Source organism: Oryx dammah, unplaced genomic scaffold (genome assembly GCF_014754425.2).
Source record: "Oryx dammah isolate SB20612 unplaced genomic scaffold, SCBI_Odam_1.1 HiC_scaffold_14, whole genome shotgun sequence".
NCBI classification, from domain to species: domain Eukaryota; kingdom Metazoa; phylum Chordata; class Mammalia; order Artiodactyla; family Bovidae; genus Oryx; species Oryx dammah.
In genome coordinates, this window is record NW_024070198.1 from 6,695,868 (window position 1) to 6,714,766 (window position 18,899).

General features: G+C 38.8%; 1 protein-coding gene across 2 annotated transcripts in view; it reads right to left on the minus strand.

The window, feature by feature from the left end:
- Positions 1-18,899, minus strand: part of PRKG1 (protein kinase cGMP-dependent 1) — a 1,378,000-nt gene that overhangs the window by 220,790 nt on the left and 1,138,311 nt on the right. For both annotated transcript variants that reach the window (XM_040254675.1, XM_040254674.1), the window contains exon 7: positions 8,071-8,165. In XM_040254675.1, the coding sequence (XP_040110609.1) occupies positions 8,071-8,165 (95 nt within the window). The remainder of the gene's footprint in view (positions 1-8,070; positions 8,166-18,899) is intronic.

An 18,899-nucleotide genomic window follows, 5' to 3' on the forward strand; every position in this document is an offset into this window, starting at 1 on the left:
AACCAGTCCATTCTAAAGGAGATCAGCCCTGGGTGTTCATGGGAAGGACTGATGTTGAAGCTGATACTCCAGTACTTTGGCCACCTGATGCAAAGAACTGACTCATCGGAAAAGACCCTGATGCTGGGAAAGATTGAGGGCAGGAGGAGAAGGGGATGACAGAGGATGAGATGGCTGGATGGCATCACTGGCTTGATGGACATGGGTTTGGGTGGACTCTGGGAGTTGGTGATGGACAGGGAGGCCTTGCTTCCTGCAATTCATGGGGTTGCAAGGAGTCGGACACGACTGAGTGACTGAACTGAACTGAACATCTAAAGTAAATAAGAGATGTCTACCAAGTAGATGTGCCTATAGACATGTCTAACTCCAAGTCTATTGTGGGTTCAGAGTTCAGGAAAAAGCTTGGGGATGGAGATATAACAAGAATATATGACACTTTGGGATTCTTCCACAATATCATTGAGCACACTCTCTAATGTCCTGTTTAATCTGTAAATCCTCAACAACGAAGAAAGCTGAGACCAGAGAACTGAGGGAACTAGTTTTTTTGAGGCCACTGCTCTTCCCAACAAGCCAAACTCAGATAGCCCTACTTGTCCCATCTTATGGATGAAGGAGTGATACTAATAAAGCAAGTCTGGCTCCTCCCAATCAGTTGTGCTGAATGAAACTGGTCCTAAGTACTGATAGCTTTTTAGCTTTGGACCTTTTAGCCACAAATCCAGGACAACAGGAAAAAAATCCCACTAGACATTCTGTTACATTTTTCATAGGTAATCCATTATAATCCTCCAAAAGAGTAATTTTCACTAAATTTTCACATGTTAATCATAATCCTTACCACACAAAAGACAAAGAAGTAAAGAAAAGGAAAACCCTCAAAGTCTCAGGTGCGGGAAATCGAGAGGAGAGGAGTCCTATGGTTAGAGAAATGAGCTGGAACTTTGGCAGAAGAGCTCATGAGGGGCAGGTGAAGGAGTCCTGCTATGACCCAATCAAGACCGCAGCTGGGATGGAGCCCTATATAAGTCCTGGAATATTTCTTCACACAGAACACAAGTTTTAGATACAACTCTGTGTGTTGTTACAGGTAATCCTCAAAAAAGGTTTTCCTTGAGAGAAACAGAAACCCAAGCCTGCAACTGAAAAATCTAAATTCTTTCTATTCTGTCTTCATGGTACAGGGATGGGGTCAGGAAGGACAGTACTTGGGGAAGATACGAAAGAGGCTTGAATGGTATCTATAGTATTCCATTTCCAAATCAGTAAATAATAATCAGATTCAGATACTGCAAAATATTATAATGTTGTGTCCAAGATTTGTTATAAATTTGTATTGTTATTTTATTAATTTTTTTAAAAGCAGATTAAGAAATGTTAGTTAACTCCTAATACTAATGTCTGTTAAACTGGCTTAGTTTATTCATTTTTTAAAAATTTAATTGTAGGATAATTACTTTATGATATTGTGTTGGCTTCTGCCATAGATCAACGTGAATCAGCCACAGGTATACAAATGTATTCCTGAACCCACCCCTCCCTCCTGACCCCACCTCCCATCTTCTACCCCATCACACCCCTCTAGGTTGTCACAGAGCACTGGGCTGAGCGTCCTGTGTCACACAGCAAATCCCCACTTGCCCTCCATTTTACACAGGATAGCGTATACGTCTCCGTGCTATTCTCTCAATTTGTCCCACCCGCTCCTTCCCTCACTGTGTCCACAAGCTTGTTCTCTATAAAACAAAGTCCTCAGAATGGGAGAAAATAACTGCAAACGAAACAAGAGACAAAGGATCGATATACAAGCAGCTCACACATCTCAATACCAAAACTATAAACTACCAAATCAAAAAAAAAAGGGGGGGGGGCAGAAGACCTAAACAGACATTTCTCCAAAGGAAACAGACAGATGGCCAACAAACTCATGAAAAGATGGTCACCATCGCTCATTATTAGAGAAATGCAGATCAAAACTGCAATGAGGTATCACCTGGGCCCCCTCAGAATGGCCATCATTGAAAAATCTACAAACAATAAATGCTGGAGGTGATGTGGAGAAAAGGTTTATTCTCTTTTGTATTAACAAGGGAGGGCCTGGCCTGTGGCCTAGGAGTTCAGAATGATAGACAACAGTTGGGATAGATCCTAGAGGGAGGAGTCTTGCTGACAGAGGTCGGCTATCAGATATCACCATTTAACAGAGTGGCCCATGGCTGCATTTGGCAGCCAAGCTTCTGTTCCAGTTGAAGAAGCCAAATCTCAAGAGAATCAGAAGCTGTGACCTAAGGGAACTCAGGCATCATCTACTTCAACTGGCTCAGTTTACAAATTCAGACCCAGAGAGATTAACTGGCTTGATCAGTGAAGTGGATGATTCAAAGTCTAATGATTATGCCAATTCTACCAAGTGTTCTAAACTTGAGTCAAGAAGTAGCAGAACATTCTTGGGAATAGCAATGGTGATGATAAAAAGTAACGATGATGGCAGTGGGGGTGATGATAGCTAATATTTTTGAGCACTGATCTAAATTCTAATTACTCACTTTGACATTGACATTGAAGTCACTCAGTCGGGTCCGACTCTTTGAGACCCCATGGACTGTAACCTACCAGGATCCTCCGTCCATGGAATTTTCCAGGCAAGAGTACTGGAGTGGGTTGCCATTTCCTTCTCCAGGAGATCTTCCCAACCCAGGGATCGAACCCGGGTCTCCCGCATTGTAGGCAGACACTTAACCATCTGAGCCACCACGGAATGCTTTGTAAATATCCACTTGATTATTCCTCACAACAACCCGCAAAATTAGGCATAATCATCATCTCCACATAAGATCAAAGGAGAACCTCTCAGGGACTCAAAAGGACAGAGCGGACCCCAACCAAGACAGTCTGACATTTGAGCTGCAACCCATAAGCATATGCTGTGCTGAAGACTCAAGTGTTAGGGGAAGGGGCAGGATGAGAGGAATGGGGCAAGTGGGGGGCCAATCTTTTCTCTCTCAGGTCCAACTAGGGCTTATATATTTCCCATTACTACAGATGCAAAGTGTGTATTTGGCTTAGAATTTGACACCACCTGATGCCAGTGTGAATTCTACATGCTTTTAAGTCAGGTAGAGATCCTAAAGCAATGGTATGTCAGAGTGTAGAGGGATTGACTTATTGGACTATACCTGAAGTAAATTCCCCTAAACACAATTTTAGTTTTCATGTACATAAAGAAGGACTTCTGAAAAAGAGTAAAACATTTTGCCCTGTGGTATGGAAAAACCATTATCACAGCAAAAAAAAATAATGCTTAATCCAAGCTGTACTTGAATAATTCACTTTATGTCGACCAAAAAAAAAGGGAAAGCAATAAGTAAACCAAATTTTTCTAGAAGTGAGATTCTATTGGTTAGTGAATGTCAATAATGTTGACTAAGGATAGCTAGATTTATGACTACTGTTCTCCATCCAAAAAGAAATGAAGCTTGTTAAGAGAGAGAACTACCATATCATAGTGGGGTTCTGGAGTTGGGTTACTGAGGTTACATTTCAGCTCTGTCATTCAACTATATACTGTGTGTGTTTAATCAATCTAGTATTGCTATTGCTGCTGCTGAGTTGCTTCATTCGTGTCTGACTCTTTGCGACCTCATAGACTGCAGTCCATCAGGCTTCTCTGTCCATGGGATTCTCCAGGCAAGAATACTAGAGTGGGTTGCCATGCCCTCCTCCAGGGGATCTTCCCGACCCAGGGATTGAACCCACGTCTCTTATGTCTCCTGCATTGGCAGGTGGGTTCTTCACTACTAGCGCCACCTGGGAAGCCCCAATACTAGTATTTGGCACTCTTAAATTTAAAAAGAATGGTCAAGGATTAATTTCAATATTACCAATTTGTCAATACTGATCCTTGGAACATCCTCACTAAAATAAAACAAAAATTCCTAGTACACATAACATCTATTTGTGAGAAAATGGAAATCTGAAATGCCATGTTACACCAACATAGAGAATGCTAACTATAAAATTTGTCTTCCATGGATAAAAACCATAAGGTTTCCAAAGAAGCATATTACTCAAAAGGATATATACACAGCTGCTCAAAAGACTTTATATCCTAAAGTTACATAACTTTTTAAGTTATTTGCAGGGAAACAAGTGAAATAAGTCAATGTGATTTGTGAAAAGTCAGAATTTCTTGTGTGAAACATTGAAATTCAAAGAAAAGATCAAAAAAGAACACAGACATACAAGGAAAACCAGGTTAGTAACTAGAACATCAAAACATTAAAATGTCAAAAAATAATCAAAACAAGGAAATAACAAGGGTAAAACTAATAGGCTTCCTTCACTGGAATCTAGTTACAGAGCTTTAAAGAGGCATATCTGATTGACAGAAGTCTCAAAATGGCAACTCACAAGTCAAACCATTTGCAGAAATGTTCTGTTTGATAGCAGAGCTATTTTTTAAGTTATAAAATCACATATCTTTTTCAGAATCCATTTTTTTTCTGTTTTTTTTTTCTTAAGAAAAAAAAAAAAAAACAGCAGTGAGCTGGAGCTCAGTAATTGCTCCCCTCATTGTATAAGGGTTTCTAGTTTGTACTGGTTTTACTCACCTTATTTTTATTCCTTTATATTACCAGCCTGCCATCTATAGTCAAGTGAGTTGATCAACTCTTGTTAGTGTTAGTTGCTCAGTCATGTCTGACTCTTTGCCAGACACATGGACTGTAGCCCACCAGGCTCATCTGTCCACAGAAATCTCCAGGCAAGAATACTGGAGTGGACTGCCATTTCCTACACCAGGGAATTTTCCCTACCCAGGGATTGAACCTGGGTCTCCTGCACTGCGGGCAGATTCTTTACCATCTAAGTCACCAGGGCTGGGTCAAAGTGAAAGTGTTAGTTGCATTTGACTGTTTCCGACCCCATGGACTGTAGCCCACCAGGCTTCTCTGTCCATGGAATTCTCCAGGCAAGAATGTTGGAGTGGTAGCTACTCCCTTTCTCTAGGGGATCTTCCTGACCCAGGGATCAAACCTGAGTCTCCTGCAGAGCAGGCAGATTCTTTACCAGCTGGGCCACCAGGGAAGCACCTGATAGATAAGCCCTTATCCACCATCAAACTAATTCAAGTCATGAAAGTGATCAACTGAAGACAAGTCATGAAAGTGATCAACTTCAGAAAGGATTGCAAGACTGAATATCATTAAGGAGCTTCATTTGTTCACTCACTCATTCATTCATTCAACAAATATACACTGAGTTGAAAAGTCTCAGATACTGAGCTCAAATAAGAATATAAGCATTTAGGATTTCTTTTCATTAAGAAATTAGGCAGTCTTAGGCAGTCATAGATCTGGATGTATACCAACATGTATGTCAGAGAGAGAACTGAGGATAAAACAATGGTGAATTTTAGGAAATGAAATGAGAAATTCTAAAAAGTGCTAACAATTTGCTAATAATTGCAGGGATCTGAAAGGATGAGAATTCCAAAGAAGGAGGGGGTGGTCAACAGTGTAAAAGTATGGCTGAGCGGTGAAGTATGGCTGAGTAAAGGAAGATAGAAAAGAAAAATCATTCTAAGATATAAGTAGCACATTCCTGACATTTAAGAGGATATAAGTAGAGAAGGCAAATAAAGCCAGGTTGAGTGGTGAGAAAATGAGAGTAAAGGGCATAAAAAAAAGAGTTGAAGATTGGCTGGAGGGTGGTTGTAATGGGAAATGATGGAGTCGGGTAATTGAGATGGCCAGTGAAGAGGACTGAATATGTGCAGAGACAGATTTGGCACCAGACAGTTCACAAGAACAATCACATGCCAGAATGAATTCCATCTAGATGGACTCAGTCAGTCAGTTCAGTCACTCAGTCGTGTCTGACTCTTTGCGACCCCATGGACTGCAGCACACCAGGCTTCCCTGTACATCACCAACTCCTGGAGCTTACTCAAACTCATCTCCATCAAGTCAGAGATGCCATCCAACCATTTCATCCTCTGTCGTCCCCTTCTCTTCCCGCCTTCAATCTTTCTCAGCATCAGGGTCTTTTCCAATGAGTCAGTTTTTCGTATCAGATGGCCAAAGTATTGGAGTTTCAGCTTCCACATCACTCCTTCCAATGAATATTCAGGACTGACTTCCTTCAGGATAGACTGGTTGGATCTCCTTGCAGTCCAAGGGACTCTCAAGAGTCTTTTCCAATACCACAGTTCAAAAGCATCAATTCTTTATTCTCAGCTTTCTTTATAGTCCAACTCTCACACCCAAACATGACTACTGGAAAAACCATAGCTTTGACTAGATGGACCTTGTTGGCAAAGTAATGTCTCTGCTTTTTAATATGCTGTCTAGATTGGTCATAGATTTTTTTCCAAGGAGCAAGCATCTTTTAATTTCATGGCTGCAGTCACTATCTGCAGTGATTTTGGAGCCCCCCAAATGGACGACCACTAACTTAAATTTTGATATCAAAGTTTGCTAACTTTTCTGTAAACCGTATCCCCAAGTTCACTTCTTGAGACACATTCTGGAAAGGTGTTTTCACTCTAAAACTTTCTTTAGTTTGCACCAAAATTCACTGACAATAAGTTATAAGAGAAAATCTGTCAATAATCAGTTATGTTTTATTTTCTGGTGTTTCACTTGCAATCTCAATCAGAAATGATTGAAATGTTTCTATTTTTTTGCCTCTGCTTGAAATGGACATTTTCCACAGAGGCATTTAATCCTGGACTAATGAAATCAGGTAATATTATTCTTGAGAATCCTCTCTATATAATAATAATCAAGAGAAAGCAAGATTAAAGTACAAATGGTATGTTTTTTTTTTCAGTTTATATTAGGAAGATGATACCTATTACCTTCCTTTGTATATTCACATTGAATATGGTATTTCTTTCAACTTTGCCATTGGAAATATCTAATGGCAAGTACCTGTTCATCAAATAGGGCTCAAACGGTCTCAGTAAAGAAAAAAGAAAATCAAGTGCATTTAATTCTTAATTTTCATAAGGTAATGTGCCCTGAGTAAGATGACTTATCTGGATCTGTTTCAGTTCTGTAGCTGTGAAACGGTAAGAGAGAAAATAAAACCTGCCGACTGGTTGTGGTTTTAAAAATAAAAACTCCTGAACACTTTTTAGCAAAATGTTTATAATGCAGTTTCTTAAACAAAGGCATAATTTGAATGGAAGCAAACCTGACTGTTCCAAATATTTTAGGAATTGTCCTATTGCTATCTCTTTAGTATACACACCTGCACCTAGAATTTGATACAAAAATAAATGTTTATTGGTTATTAGTCAAGTGCTTGATGTAATTTGAAAAGTCTTATAGATAGATAGATAACTAGACATATAATTGAGATGTGCTGCTTATTGGGAAACATTGGTAGGTATTTGTCTTCTTGTCATGTATTCTGTAAGATGCATGGTACAAAGTCAGCTGGGTTTTTTCAGTTGTATATGGGAAGACATTCCAAATGCTTGCTGTTGAGTTTACAAGTAGAATTTCAGTGACCCTGCAGTCACAGCTTTATGAGCCCAGCCTTTCAAGCCCATCCACAGAGACTGTGAATATTCATTACCTTCCCTTGCAACTCCTCCTCTGCCTCCACTACCACAGCCAGAGATGACAACCACCACCCAGAACCCCAGAGGTGAACCGCAGAAGGCTTCATTGCCTTCTGATGTATTGTCTGTACAGTCAGGTTTAGGGATTTCAAAATTCTCAACCAGTCACCTTCCTATATGATTCCAAGTAAAACCGTCATACATAATAGGCTTTGCAGAGACTTCTCCCGATCTTTAAAGTCTTTGTAGAGATTACAATTGAGGAGAATTGTTACCAAATCAAATGAAATAAAATAGTTTATTACATGAATTAACCATCAATTCCAAAGCCTGCCCAAACAGATTCGAAGTTCAGCTGGAAATGGGTAAAATTGGATCATCAAGGGTCTGTGTCTGATGGTAGAATAAGAACTAAATACCCATTGTGCTAGAAGTTCAATATGTAAGACATTTATGTAGCACTCAACCAAAACCTTCGTAACATGTAATCTACTTACCCCTGCAAGGCTTTCTCTCCAAACCAATCTCCTTTTCCTAAGGTTCTAAGAAAGACTGGTTCTTCATTTGGTGAGTCTTCACGAGTGACATTAACCTAGAAAGAGAAACAATAAAAGCCTATATCCACTGCATACATACTGGATGATCAAGTAAACACTAGTTAATGATGTTCACTTCATTTCTTATTTTTTTTAACTTATTTGTATGAAGAGAAAAAGTACATTATCACTAGAGGGGACAAAGAATAGTATCACAAATTCCCATGCACTCCAAGAAATAACCCCCCAAATATTTTGTTATACTTTGAAGCCTTTGTCCAGAGATAATAAATTATTCAGAAATTTGAATTTCACTCAAATCCTCTTCTCTATTCCCATTTCCAACTTCCTATGAAGCAATTACTATGATGAATTTAATGAGAGCTCCTTCAGTCTTTTATCCGTGTTTATATGCATGTGTTTTTAAAATATATGAATAGCATAATACAGTATGGATCATTCGGCAACTTACACTTTTCTCTTAACATTTTAATTTTTCATGCCAGGCTACTATATGTATAAATCTAGCTCATTCATTTTAATGTTTGAGTGTCTTCTTCCATCCCATATTTATTTATCAGCTGCCTTGCAGATGTACATTTATACTGTCTTGAATTTTTTGGCTTTTTTTAACATACACTTTTATGTGTACATCCCAGTTTCTCTAGGATATGTTTATCTCTTTGCTAAGAAGAATCCTTCATTAGGATTCATTCAAAGCCTGCATTCAAAGGCCAATTATATTTTCATAAAGACTTCCTGCAGGTCTCTACCTTTCTATCATCCTCATGATCTATGTTTCATTCAGTAAGATTTCTTTTTTGAAGATATAAAAATGACATATATGTCTTTATTTTACCGCAATAAACAGTATGCTCATCAAAGAAATGAGTATTTTTGGCATTCTCTATAATTTATAGTAAGCACTCAATAAAAAACAGAAAATTACATGAACAGAAAAGCTTCATTACTATTGTAACAAGATTTCTCTACCCATATAGGACTTGGGAAGCAAATATATTTGTTGCATGAATGAAGTCCATGGAAAGCAAATGTATTTGTTGCAAGAAGACATAAATGCAGTAAATTGTACCTTTGTGTTAATTCACTTCCCTCTAAAGCTCTACAAATATTCATAATACTGGCTATGTGTCGTCTAGAAAGGTTAAAATTCACCTTCCTGAAAAATGTAATGAAGTAGAAAAACTAATTTCTTGAGACAATGCCAGACACTTAAACACATTTAAAAATACTACGCTTCAAGTTTTTGAATTTAGAGATTGGATGTCAAAGACCAGAATTTTTATAAGTATTAAGAAGGTCTATGCAAGGTAGAGGGAATTCAATTATTGTTCTCCACTGATCCATTTGATTACTCCTCCATAAGGTATTTCAAAACCATGGGAATGTGGTTTTTAACACTTACCACTAAGCTGTATCAGAGAGATATTCATTTGCACACTAATGAGGATTTCATGGATGTAACTGGAAATAAACTAGCCTAGTGGTTCTCAAATTTCTACGTGTGTGTATCTGTGTGTGTTGGAGCGTGGTGGTCTTGTTTAAAATAAAGGTTACCAAACTCACTTGACTCTTATTCCTGAGGTTCTGAATGAATGGGTTTTGTAAATCTGCATTTCAAAAGATTAGTGTCTGACAAACATTGATACATTGCTTCATTTCTGAAGCTCAGTTTGCTCTTCACAGTGAAACAACTCAGAAAAATTATTTCTGTCAATCCTCCTGGGTGTTAAAAATAAGTCATGAACTAAGGTGTAATATAACATAGGTTAAGTTCATTAATTCAAATTAGATATAAGAACACCTATAACTGTATATTACCATTTGGGTAACACAAACGATTATAAATTCAAATTGGCAGACTTATGCAAGCCATGGAGAAATTTCAGTGAGTTTTGAAATGTTCTTTCAAAACATGTTAACTGAGGATTTCCCTGGTGGTCCAGTGGTTAAGAATCTGTCTACCAATGCACGGGACATGGGTTCTATCCCTGATCCAAGAAGATCCCACATGCTGCAAGGCAGCTAAGCCCCAGCACCAAAACTGCTGAGCCTGTGTACCCTAGAGGCCCTGCTCTGCAGCAAGAAAAGCCACCGCAATGAGAAGCCTGTGCCCTCCAACTAGAGAATGTCCCACCTGCAGTGGATAAGTTCCTGCTCACCATAACTAAAGATAGCCTACGCACAGGGATAAAACCCAGTGCAGCCACACACACACACACACACACACACACACACACAACATGTCACTGAAATGCTAGAGACATAAAAAATGGTTCACTTACAGAATAAACCACTTTTTGCTTCTATGATAAATATGAGAAAAATCTATCTCCTACAGTTCATATATGTGAAAAAATAAGCATCTCAAAGAGCAAGAATAAAAGTTTTAAAGTTGTAGTTTCCATAGGTTTTCTTTGTATTAGAGTGCTGTGCTGTATGCTTATTTGCTCGGTCATGTCTGACTCTTTGCAACCCCATGGACTATAGCCTGCCAGGCTCCTCTGTCCATGGGGATTCTCCAGGTAAGAATACTCGAATGGGCAGCCATGCCCTCCTTCAGGGGATCTTCCCAACCCAGGGATGGAACTCAGGTCTCCCACATTGCAGGGGGATTCTTTACCATATGAGCCGCCAGGGAAGTCCATATATATAGTGAATAATTCTAAATGTCTGCAGACACCAGTTATGAACATTTGCATCTTTAATTCTTAAAAAAAAAAAAATCCGATGTAGAAAAAGTTATATTATACAGAGATAGCTTTCTAATCTTGATCCGTATACGTAGTCTTTTTACCTAAACTACAAAGTACTTTACGGTCCACAAAACTGTAGAAGGGAACTAGTTAGGGAGCTTTAGAGATATTTAGTCTATTTGAACCACCTTGCCCCATAAATGAGAGAGTTATCTCATTTGGATGTGTTTTTGCTGTGTGTTACTTAAATGAGAACATCAATGAAGAGCATCCTAACTGTTAGTGCCCCCAAAAGTTGGTTCGTTTTTCCTTATTTTCTTCTTTGTTCCATTTCTCTCATTTATGTCAGAAATTCCATGCTTTTGATAGTAATTATCCCATATCTCAACTAATACTCTTATTGCCATGAAGTGCTTTTTAGAACAAAATCACTTTTAGTTCCAGGTAGATAAAAGAGGTGTATATTTTTATAATCCCTTTACTTATCTATATATTAATTTTTCCATAAAACATATGCAAAGTCTTATAATTTAAAATTTTGGAGCATTTAAAAAATTATGTATAAAATTTTAAAATTAGGAATCAAAATAGAAATTAGATATTTTAAATGGGACATATAAATTTAAACTCAAAATCCAAAATCTTTTATTCATTGAAGAATGAATACAGAATAAAGCATGAATACAATAATATCAATGTATTAACCAGCATGTTTAACGAAAACAACTCAAAAACAACAACAAATAAATGTTTTTGTACAGATTCAGCAGGTTTTATAAGCAAAACAATGTTTGTTGTAAAGAAATATGGAAATCAGATATGTGGGGACAGACCCAGCTAGAGAATAGGGTTAAGTAAACATTTTCCTACCTGTGTGATTAATACATTATAAAAATGAGGAGTCCCCAAATCAAAGCAACTCCCTTTTCAAGTAATGTTCAACACATATTGCTCAAAAACTGGTCCTATTATACCAAAAAAGTATTCCCTAATGTAAAAAACAAACAAAACACTTTTAAGAGGTATACCTGATCATATCGGGCATATACAAGGAAAGAAAACTTTTTCTGAGCTTGAAGTTTGCCTGCATCCCTTGAGTCGTTAGTTAAATTCAGTTGGGTAAGATCTATGACGCCTATGAGTCTGACTGACAACTGAATCTTTTGTGCAACACAGTAATGAATTCGAATCACACTCACTATATGCCCACCTGCTCCCACAAAACATCTCTGGTGAAACTTATGTTCATGATTCTCTTTCTGATACTTCTAATTTAATGAATGTCTGTACATGTACTCACATGCACCTCATTCCAAGCATAAATACCATATGTTTACTTGGTTTTAAACTTAATATAAATATCATGCCACACATATCCTTCAACTTGTTTCTTTTGATCAGCATTCCATTTGACTTATCCAATTCATCCATGTTAATATATGTGGCTGTAGTTTATTTTCTGTTTGTATAGTATGCCATTATATGAATATTACATAATTTATTAATTCTTATATATGTGAGTTTTTCCAGGTTTATGCTGTTATCTTTTAGTTTTGCACTATAACATTACTCATGAATATTTTTGCATGTCTTGTGGTGGCCATGGGGAAGTGTTTCATTAGGATCACTACTGAAATAATGAAGAACATGGTTATAGAGTACACGCATCTTCTCTTTCACTAGGTATTGACTAGTCTTGTTACAAAGACGTCACAACAACTTATTAATGTATTTCTACCATCAGTGAATGAAAGTTCATTTCGTACTACACTGGCATCTACACTTGTTGCTTTTATTTTCCAATGGGCCATTAGTATTTTTTGTGATGCATCTGATTATGATTTTTGCTGATTTTTCTATTGATCTGATTGTCATTTTTATTGATTCACAAGAGTATACTTTATCTTTTTATTCTGTTTATGATGCTTCACACCAAACTTATTAATTTAAATGTGATCATATTTAACCACATTATTCCTTCTTCATTATGCTTTAGAATTCTCATTTAAGAAATTCTTCCCTATCCAAAATGATAGAGATATTCTCCATATTGTCTTTTGGTTGTTTTTTTTTTTTGCTATTTTTTTCTTTTACATTCAGCTCTGGAATTGACTTTTCTGTACACTGTGATCCAGTTTTATGTCTTGGAATCCATGTTACCAGTGCTGTCCCAAATCAAGGTTCCATAGATCATGGATCTTTATTTGAGGTCACTATTCCTATTCTGACATATTTACCTAGTTCTTAATAGAATTAAGACTACATTTGCTTCATTACTTTAACCTTACAATGAGTCTTTATATCTACTAAAGTAATTCTCCCCAATATATTCTCCTTCCTTTCAAATGTTTTAGCCATTTTGCTCTTTTGCTAGTGTCTCTAAATAAAATTTGATTCTTAAACAAGTTGAATACTTTCTTTTTGTTGTTGTTGTTTTCCTTTTTTATTATTTATTTATTTTACTTTACAATATTGTATTGGTTTTGCCATACATCAACATGTCCGCCACAGGTGTACACGTATTCCCAATCCTGAACTCCCCTCCCAATTCCCTCCCCATATCATCCCTCTGGGTTATCCCTGTGCACCAGCCCCAGCATCCTGTATCCTGCATCGAACCTAGACTGGCGATTCATTTCATATATGATATTATACATGTTTCAATGCCATTCTCCCAAATCATCCCACCGTCTCCTTCTCCCACAGAGTCCAAAAGACTGTTCTATACATCTGTGTCTCTTTTGCTGTCTTGCATACAGGGTTATCGTTACCATCCTTCTAAATTCCATATATATGCATTAGTATATTGTACTGGTATTTTTCTTTCTGGCTTACATCACTCTGTATAATCGGCTCCAGTTTCATCCACCTCATTAGAACTGATTCAAATACATTCTTTTTAATGGCTGAGTAATTTTCCATTGTGTATATGTACCACAGCTTTCTTATCCATTCATCTACTGATGGACATCTAGGTTGCTTCCATGTCCTGGCTATTATAAACAGTGCTGCGATGAACATTGGGGTACACGTGTCTCTTTCAATTCTGGTTTCCTCGGTGTGTATGCCCAGCAGTGGGATTGCTGGGTCATAAGGCAGTTCTTTTTCCAGTTTTTTTAGGAATCTCCACACTGTTCTCCATAGTGGCTCTACTAGTTTGCATTCCCACCAACAGTGTAAGAGGGTTTCCCTTTTCTCCACACCCTCTCTAGCATTTATTGTTTGTAGACTTTTGGATCACAGCCATTCTGACTGGAGTGAAATGGTACCTCACTGTGGTTTTGATTTGCATTTCTCTGATAATGAGTGATGTTGAGCATGTTTTCATGTGTTTGTTAGCTATCTGTATGTCTTCTTTGGAGAAATGTCTATTTAGTTCTTTGGCTCATTTTTTTATTCGGTCGTTTATTTTTCTGGAATTGAGCTGCAGGAGTTGCTTGTATATTTTTGAGATTAGTTGTTTGTCAGTTGCTTCATTTGCTATTATTTTCTCCCATTCTGAAGGCTGTCTTTTCACCTTGCTTATAGTTTCCTTTGTCGTGCAGAAGCTTTTAATTTTAATTAGGTGTCATTTGTTTATTTTTGCTTTTATTTCCAGTATTCTGGGAGGGGGGTCATAGAGGATCCTGCTATGATTTATGTCAGAGAGTGTTTTGCCTATGTTCTCCTCTAGGAGTTTTATAGTTTCTAGTCTTACGTTTAGATCTTTAATCCATTTTCAGTTTATTTTTGTGTATGGTGTTAGATTGAATACTTTCTGTTACCTATATTCTTCAGTTCAGTTCAGTCACTGAGTCGTGTCTGACTCTTTGTGACCCCATGAACTGCAGCACGCCAGGCATCCCTGTCCATCACCAACTCCCAGAGTTTACTCAGACTCACGTCCATAGTCGGTGATGTCATCCAGCCGTCTCATCGTCTGTCGTCCCCTTTTCCTCCTGCCCCCAATGCCTCCCAGCATCAGAGTCTTTTCCAATGAGTCAACTCTTTGCATGAGGTGGCCAAAGTACTGGAGTTTCAGCTTTAGCATCATTCCTTCCAAAGAATACCCAGGATTGATCTTTAGAATGGACTGGTTGGATCTCCTTGCAGTCCAAGAGAGTCTCAAGAGTCTTTTCCAACACCACAGTTCAAAACCATCAATTCTTTGGTGCTCAGCTTTCTTCACAGTCCAACTCTCACATCCATACATGACCACAGGAAAAACCATAGCCTTGACTAGATGGACCTTTGCTGGCAAAGTAATGTCTCTGCTTTTCAATGTGCTATCTAGGTTGGTCATAACTTTCCTTCCAAGGAGTAAGCATCTTTTAATTTCATGGCTGCAGCCACCATCTGCAGTGATTTTGGAGCCCCCAAAAATAAAGTCTGACACTGTTTCCGCTGTTTCCCCATCTATTTCCCATGAAGTGATGGGACCAGATAACATGATCTTAGTTTTCTGAATGTTGAGCTTTAAGCCAACTTTTTCACTCTCCTCTTTCATTTTCATCAAGAGGCTTTTTTGTTCCTCTTCACTTTCTACCATAAGGGTGGTATTCTGCATATGTGAGGTTATTGATATTTCTCCTGGCAATCTTGATTGCAGCTTGTGCTTCTTCCAATGTTTCTCACGATGTACTCTGCATAGAAGTTAAATAAGCAGGGAGACAATATAGAGCCTTGACATATTCCTTTTCCTATTTGGAACCAGTCTGTTGTTCCATGTCCAGTTCTAACTGTTTCTTCCTGACCTGCAAACAGATTCCTCAAGAGGCAGGTCAGGTGCTCTGGTATTCCCATCTCTTTCAAAATTTTCCACAGTTTATTGTGAGCTACACAGTCAAAGGCTTTGGCATAGTCAATAAAGCAGAAATAGATGTTTTTCTGGAACTCTCTTGCTTTTTCGATGATCCAGCAGATGTTGGCAATTTGATTGAACTCTGGTTCCTCTGCCTTTTCAAAAACCAGCTTGAACATTAGGAAGTTCACGGTTCACGTATTGCTGAAGCCTGGCTTGGAGAATTTTAAGCATTACTTTACTAACGTGTGAGATGAGTGCAATTTTGTGGTAGTTTGAGCCTTCTTTGGCATTGCCTTTCTTTGGGATTGGAATGAAAACTGACCTTTTCCAGTCCTGTGGCCTCTGCTGAGTATTCCAAATTTGCTGGCATATTGAGTGCAGCACTTTCACAGCATCATCTTTTAGGATTTGAAATAGCTCAACTGGAATTCCATCACCTCCATGAGGGGTGGCAGCTGGGAGGAGCCACCCACGCCGGAGGCCAGGGCCGGCAGCCGGGAGGAGCAACCCGAGGAGCGGTGGCTACACAGATGCAGGAAGGCCTAGAGCAGCTATCCCATGTTGCAGGTCAGGAACGGTGGCAGTAAGGAGATACCCCTCCTCCAAGGTAAGGAGCAGTGGCTGTGGTTTGCTGGAGCAGCCGTGAAGAGATACCCCACGCCCAAGGTAAGAGAAACCCAAGTAAGATGGTAGGTGTTGCAAGAGGGCATCAGAGGGCAGACACACTGAAACCATACTCACAGAAAACTAATCACACTAGGACCACAGCCTTGTCTAACTCAATGAAACCAAGCCATGCATGCAGGGCAACCAAAGACGGGCGGGTCATGGTGAAGAGGTCTGACAGAATGTGGTCCACTGGAGAAGGGAATGGCAAACCACTTCAGGATTCTTGCCTTGAGAACCCCATGAACAGTATGAAAAGGCAAAATGACAGGATACTGAAAGAGGAACTCCCCAGGTCAGTAGGTGCCCAATATGCTACTGGAGATCAGCGGAGAAATAACTCCAGAAAGAATGAAGGGATGGCACCAAAGCAAAAACAATACCCAGCTGTGGATGTGACTGGTGATAGAAGCAAGCTCTGATGCTGTAAAGAGCAATACTGCATAGGAACCTGGAATGTCAAGTCCATGAATCAAGGCAAACTGGAAGTGGTCAAAGAAGAGATGGTGAGGGTGAACATCGACATTTTAGGAATCAGAGAACTAAAATGGACTGGAATGGGTGAATTTAAATCAGATGACCATTATATCTACTACTGCGGACAAGAATCCCTCAGAAGAAATGGAGTAGCTATCATGGTCAACAAAAGATTCCGAAATGCAGTACTTGGATGCAATCTCAAAAATGACAGAATGATCTCTGTTCATCTCCAAGGCAAACCATTTAATATCACATTTATCCAAGTCTATACCCAACCAGTAATGCTGAAGAAGCTAAAGTTGAACGGTTTTATGAAGACCTACAAGACCTTTTAGAACTAACACCCAAAAAAGATGTCCTTTTCATTCTAGGGGACTGGAATGCAAAAGTAGGAAGTCAAGAAACACCTGGAGTAACAGGCAAATGTGGCCTTGGAATGCAGAATGAAGCAGGGCAAAGACTAATAGAGTTTTGCAAAGAAAATGCACTGGTCATAGCAAACACCCTCTTCCAACAACACACGAGAAGACTCTACACATGGACGTCACCAGATGGTCAACATCGAAATCAGATTGATTATATTCTTTGCAGCCAAAGATGGAGAAGCTCTATACAGTCAACAAAAACAAGACCAGGAGCTGACTGTGGCTCAGATCATGAACTCCTTATTACCAAATTCAGACTCAAATTGAAGAAAGTAGGGAAAACCACTAGACCATTCAGGTATGACCTAAATCAAATCCCTTATGATTATACAGTGGAAGTCAGAAATAGATTTAAGGGCCTAGATCTGATAGATAGAGTGCCTGATGAACTATGGAATGAGGTTCATGACATTGTACAGGAGACAGGGATCAAGACCATCCCCATGGAAAAGAAATGCAAAAAAGCAAAATGGCTGTCTGTGGAGGCCTTACAAATAGCTGTGAAAAGAGAAGCGAAAAGCAAAGGAGAAAAGGAAAGATATGAGCATCTGAATGCAGAGTTCCAAAGAACAGCAAGAAGAGATAAGAAAGCCTTCTTCAGGAATCAATGCAAAGAAATAGAGGAAAACAACAGAACGGGAAAGACTAGAGATCTCTTCAAGAAAATTAGAGATACCAAGGGAATATTTCATGTAAAGATGGGCTTGATAAAGGACAGAAACGGTACAGAGCTAACAGAAGCAGAAGATATTAAGAAGAGGTGGCAAGAATACATGGAAGAACTGTACAAAAAAGATCTTCATGACCCAGATATTCATGATGATGTGATCACTAATCTAGAGCCAGACATCTTGGAATGTGAAGTCAAGTGGGCCTTAGAAAGCATCATTACGAACAAAGCTAGTGGAGGTAATGGAACTCCAGTTGAGCTGTTTCAAATCCTGAAAGATGATGCTGTGAAAGTGCTGCACTCAATATGCCAGCAAATTTGGGAAACTCAGCAGTGGCCACAGGACTGGAAAAGGTTAGTTTTCATTCCAATGCCAAAGAATGCTCAAATTACCGCACAATTGTACTCATCTCACATGCTGGTAAAGTCATGCTCAAAATTCTCCAAGCCAGGCTTCAGCAATACGTGAACCATGAACTCCCTGACATTCAAGCTGCTTTTAGAAAAGGCAGAGGAACCAGAGATCAAATTGTCAACATCTGCTGGATCATGGAAAAAGCAAGAGAGTTCCAGAAAAACATCTATTTCTGCTTTATTGACTACGCCAAAGCCTTTGACTGTGTGGATCATAATAAACTGTGGAAAATTCTGAAAGAGATGGGAATACCAGACCACCTTACCTGCCTCTTGAGAAATCTGTATGCAGGTCAGGAAGCAACAGTTAGAACTGGACATGGAACAATAGACTGGTTCCAAATAGGAAAAGGAGTACGTCAAGGCTGTATATTGTCACCCTGCTTATTTACCTTATATGCAGAGTACATCATGAGAAACACTGGACTGGAAGAAACACAAGCTGGAATCAAGATTGCTGGGAGAAATATCAATAACCTCAGATATGCAGATGACACCACCCTTAAGGCAGAAAGTGAAGAGGAACAAAAAAGCCTCTTGATGAAAGTGAAAGAGGAGAGCAAAAAAGTTGGCTTAAAGCTCAACATTCAGAAAACGAAGATCATGGCGTCCCGTCCCATCACTCCATAGGAAAT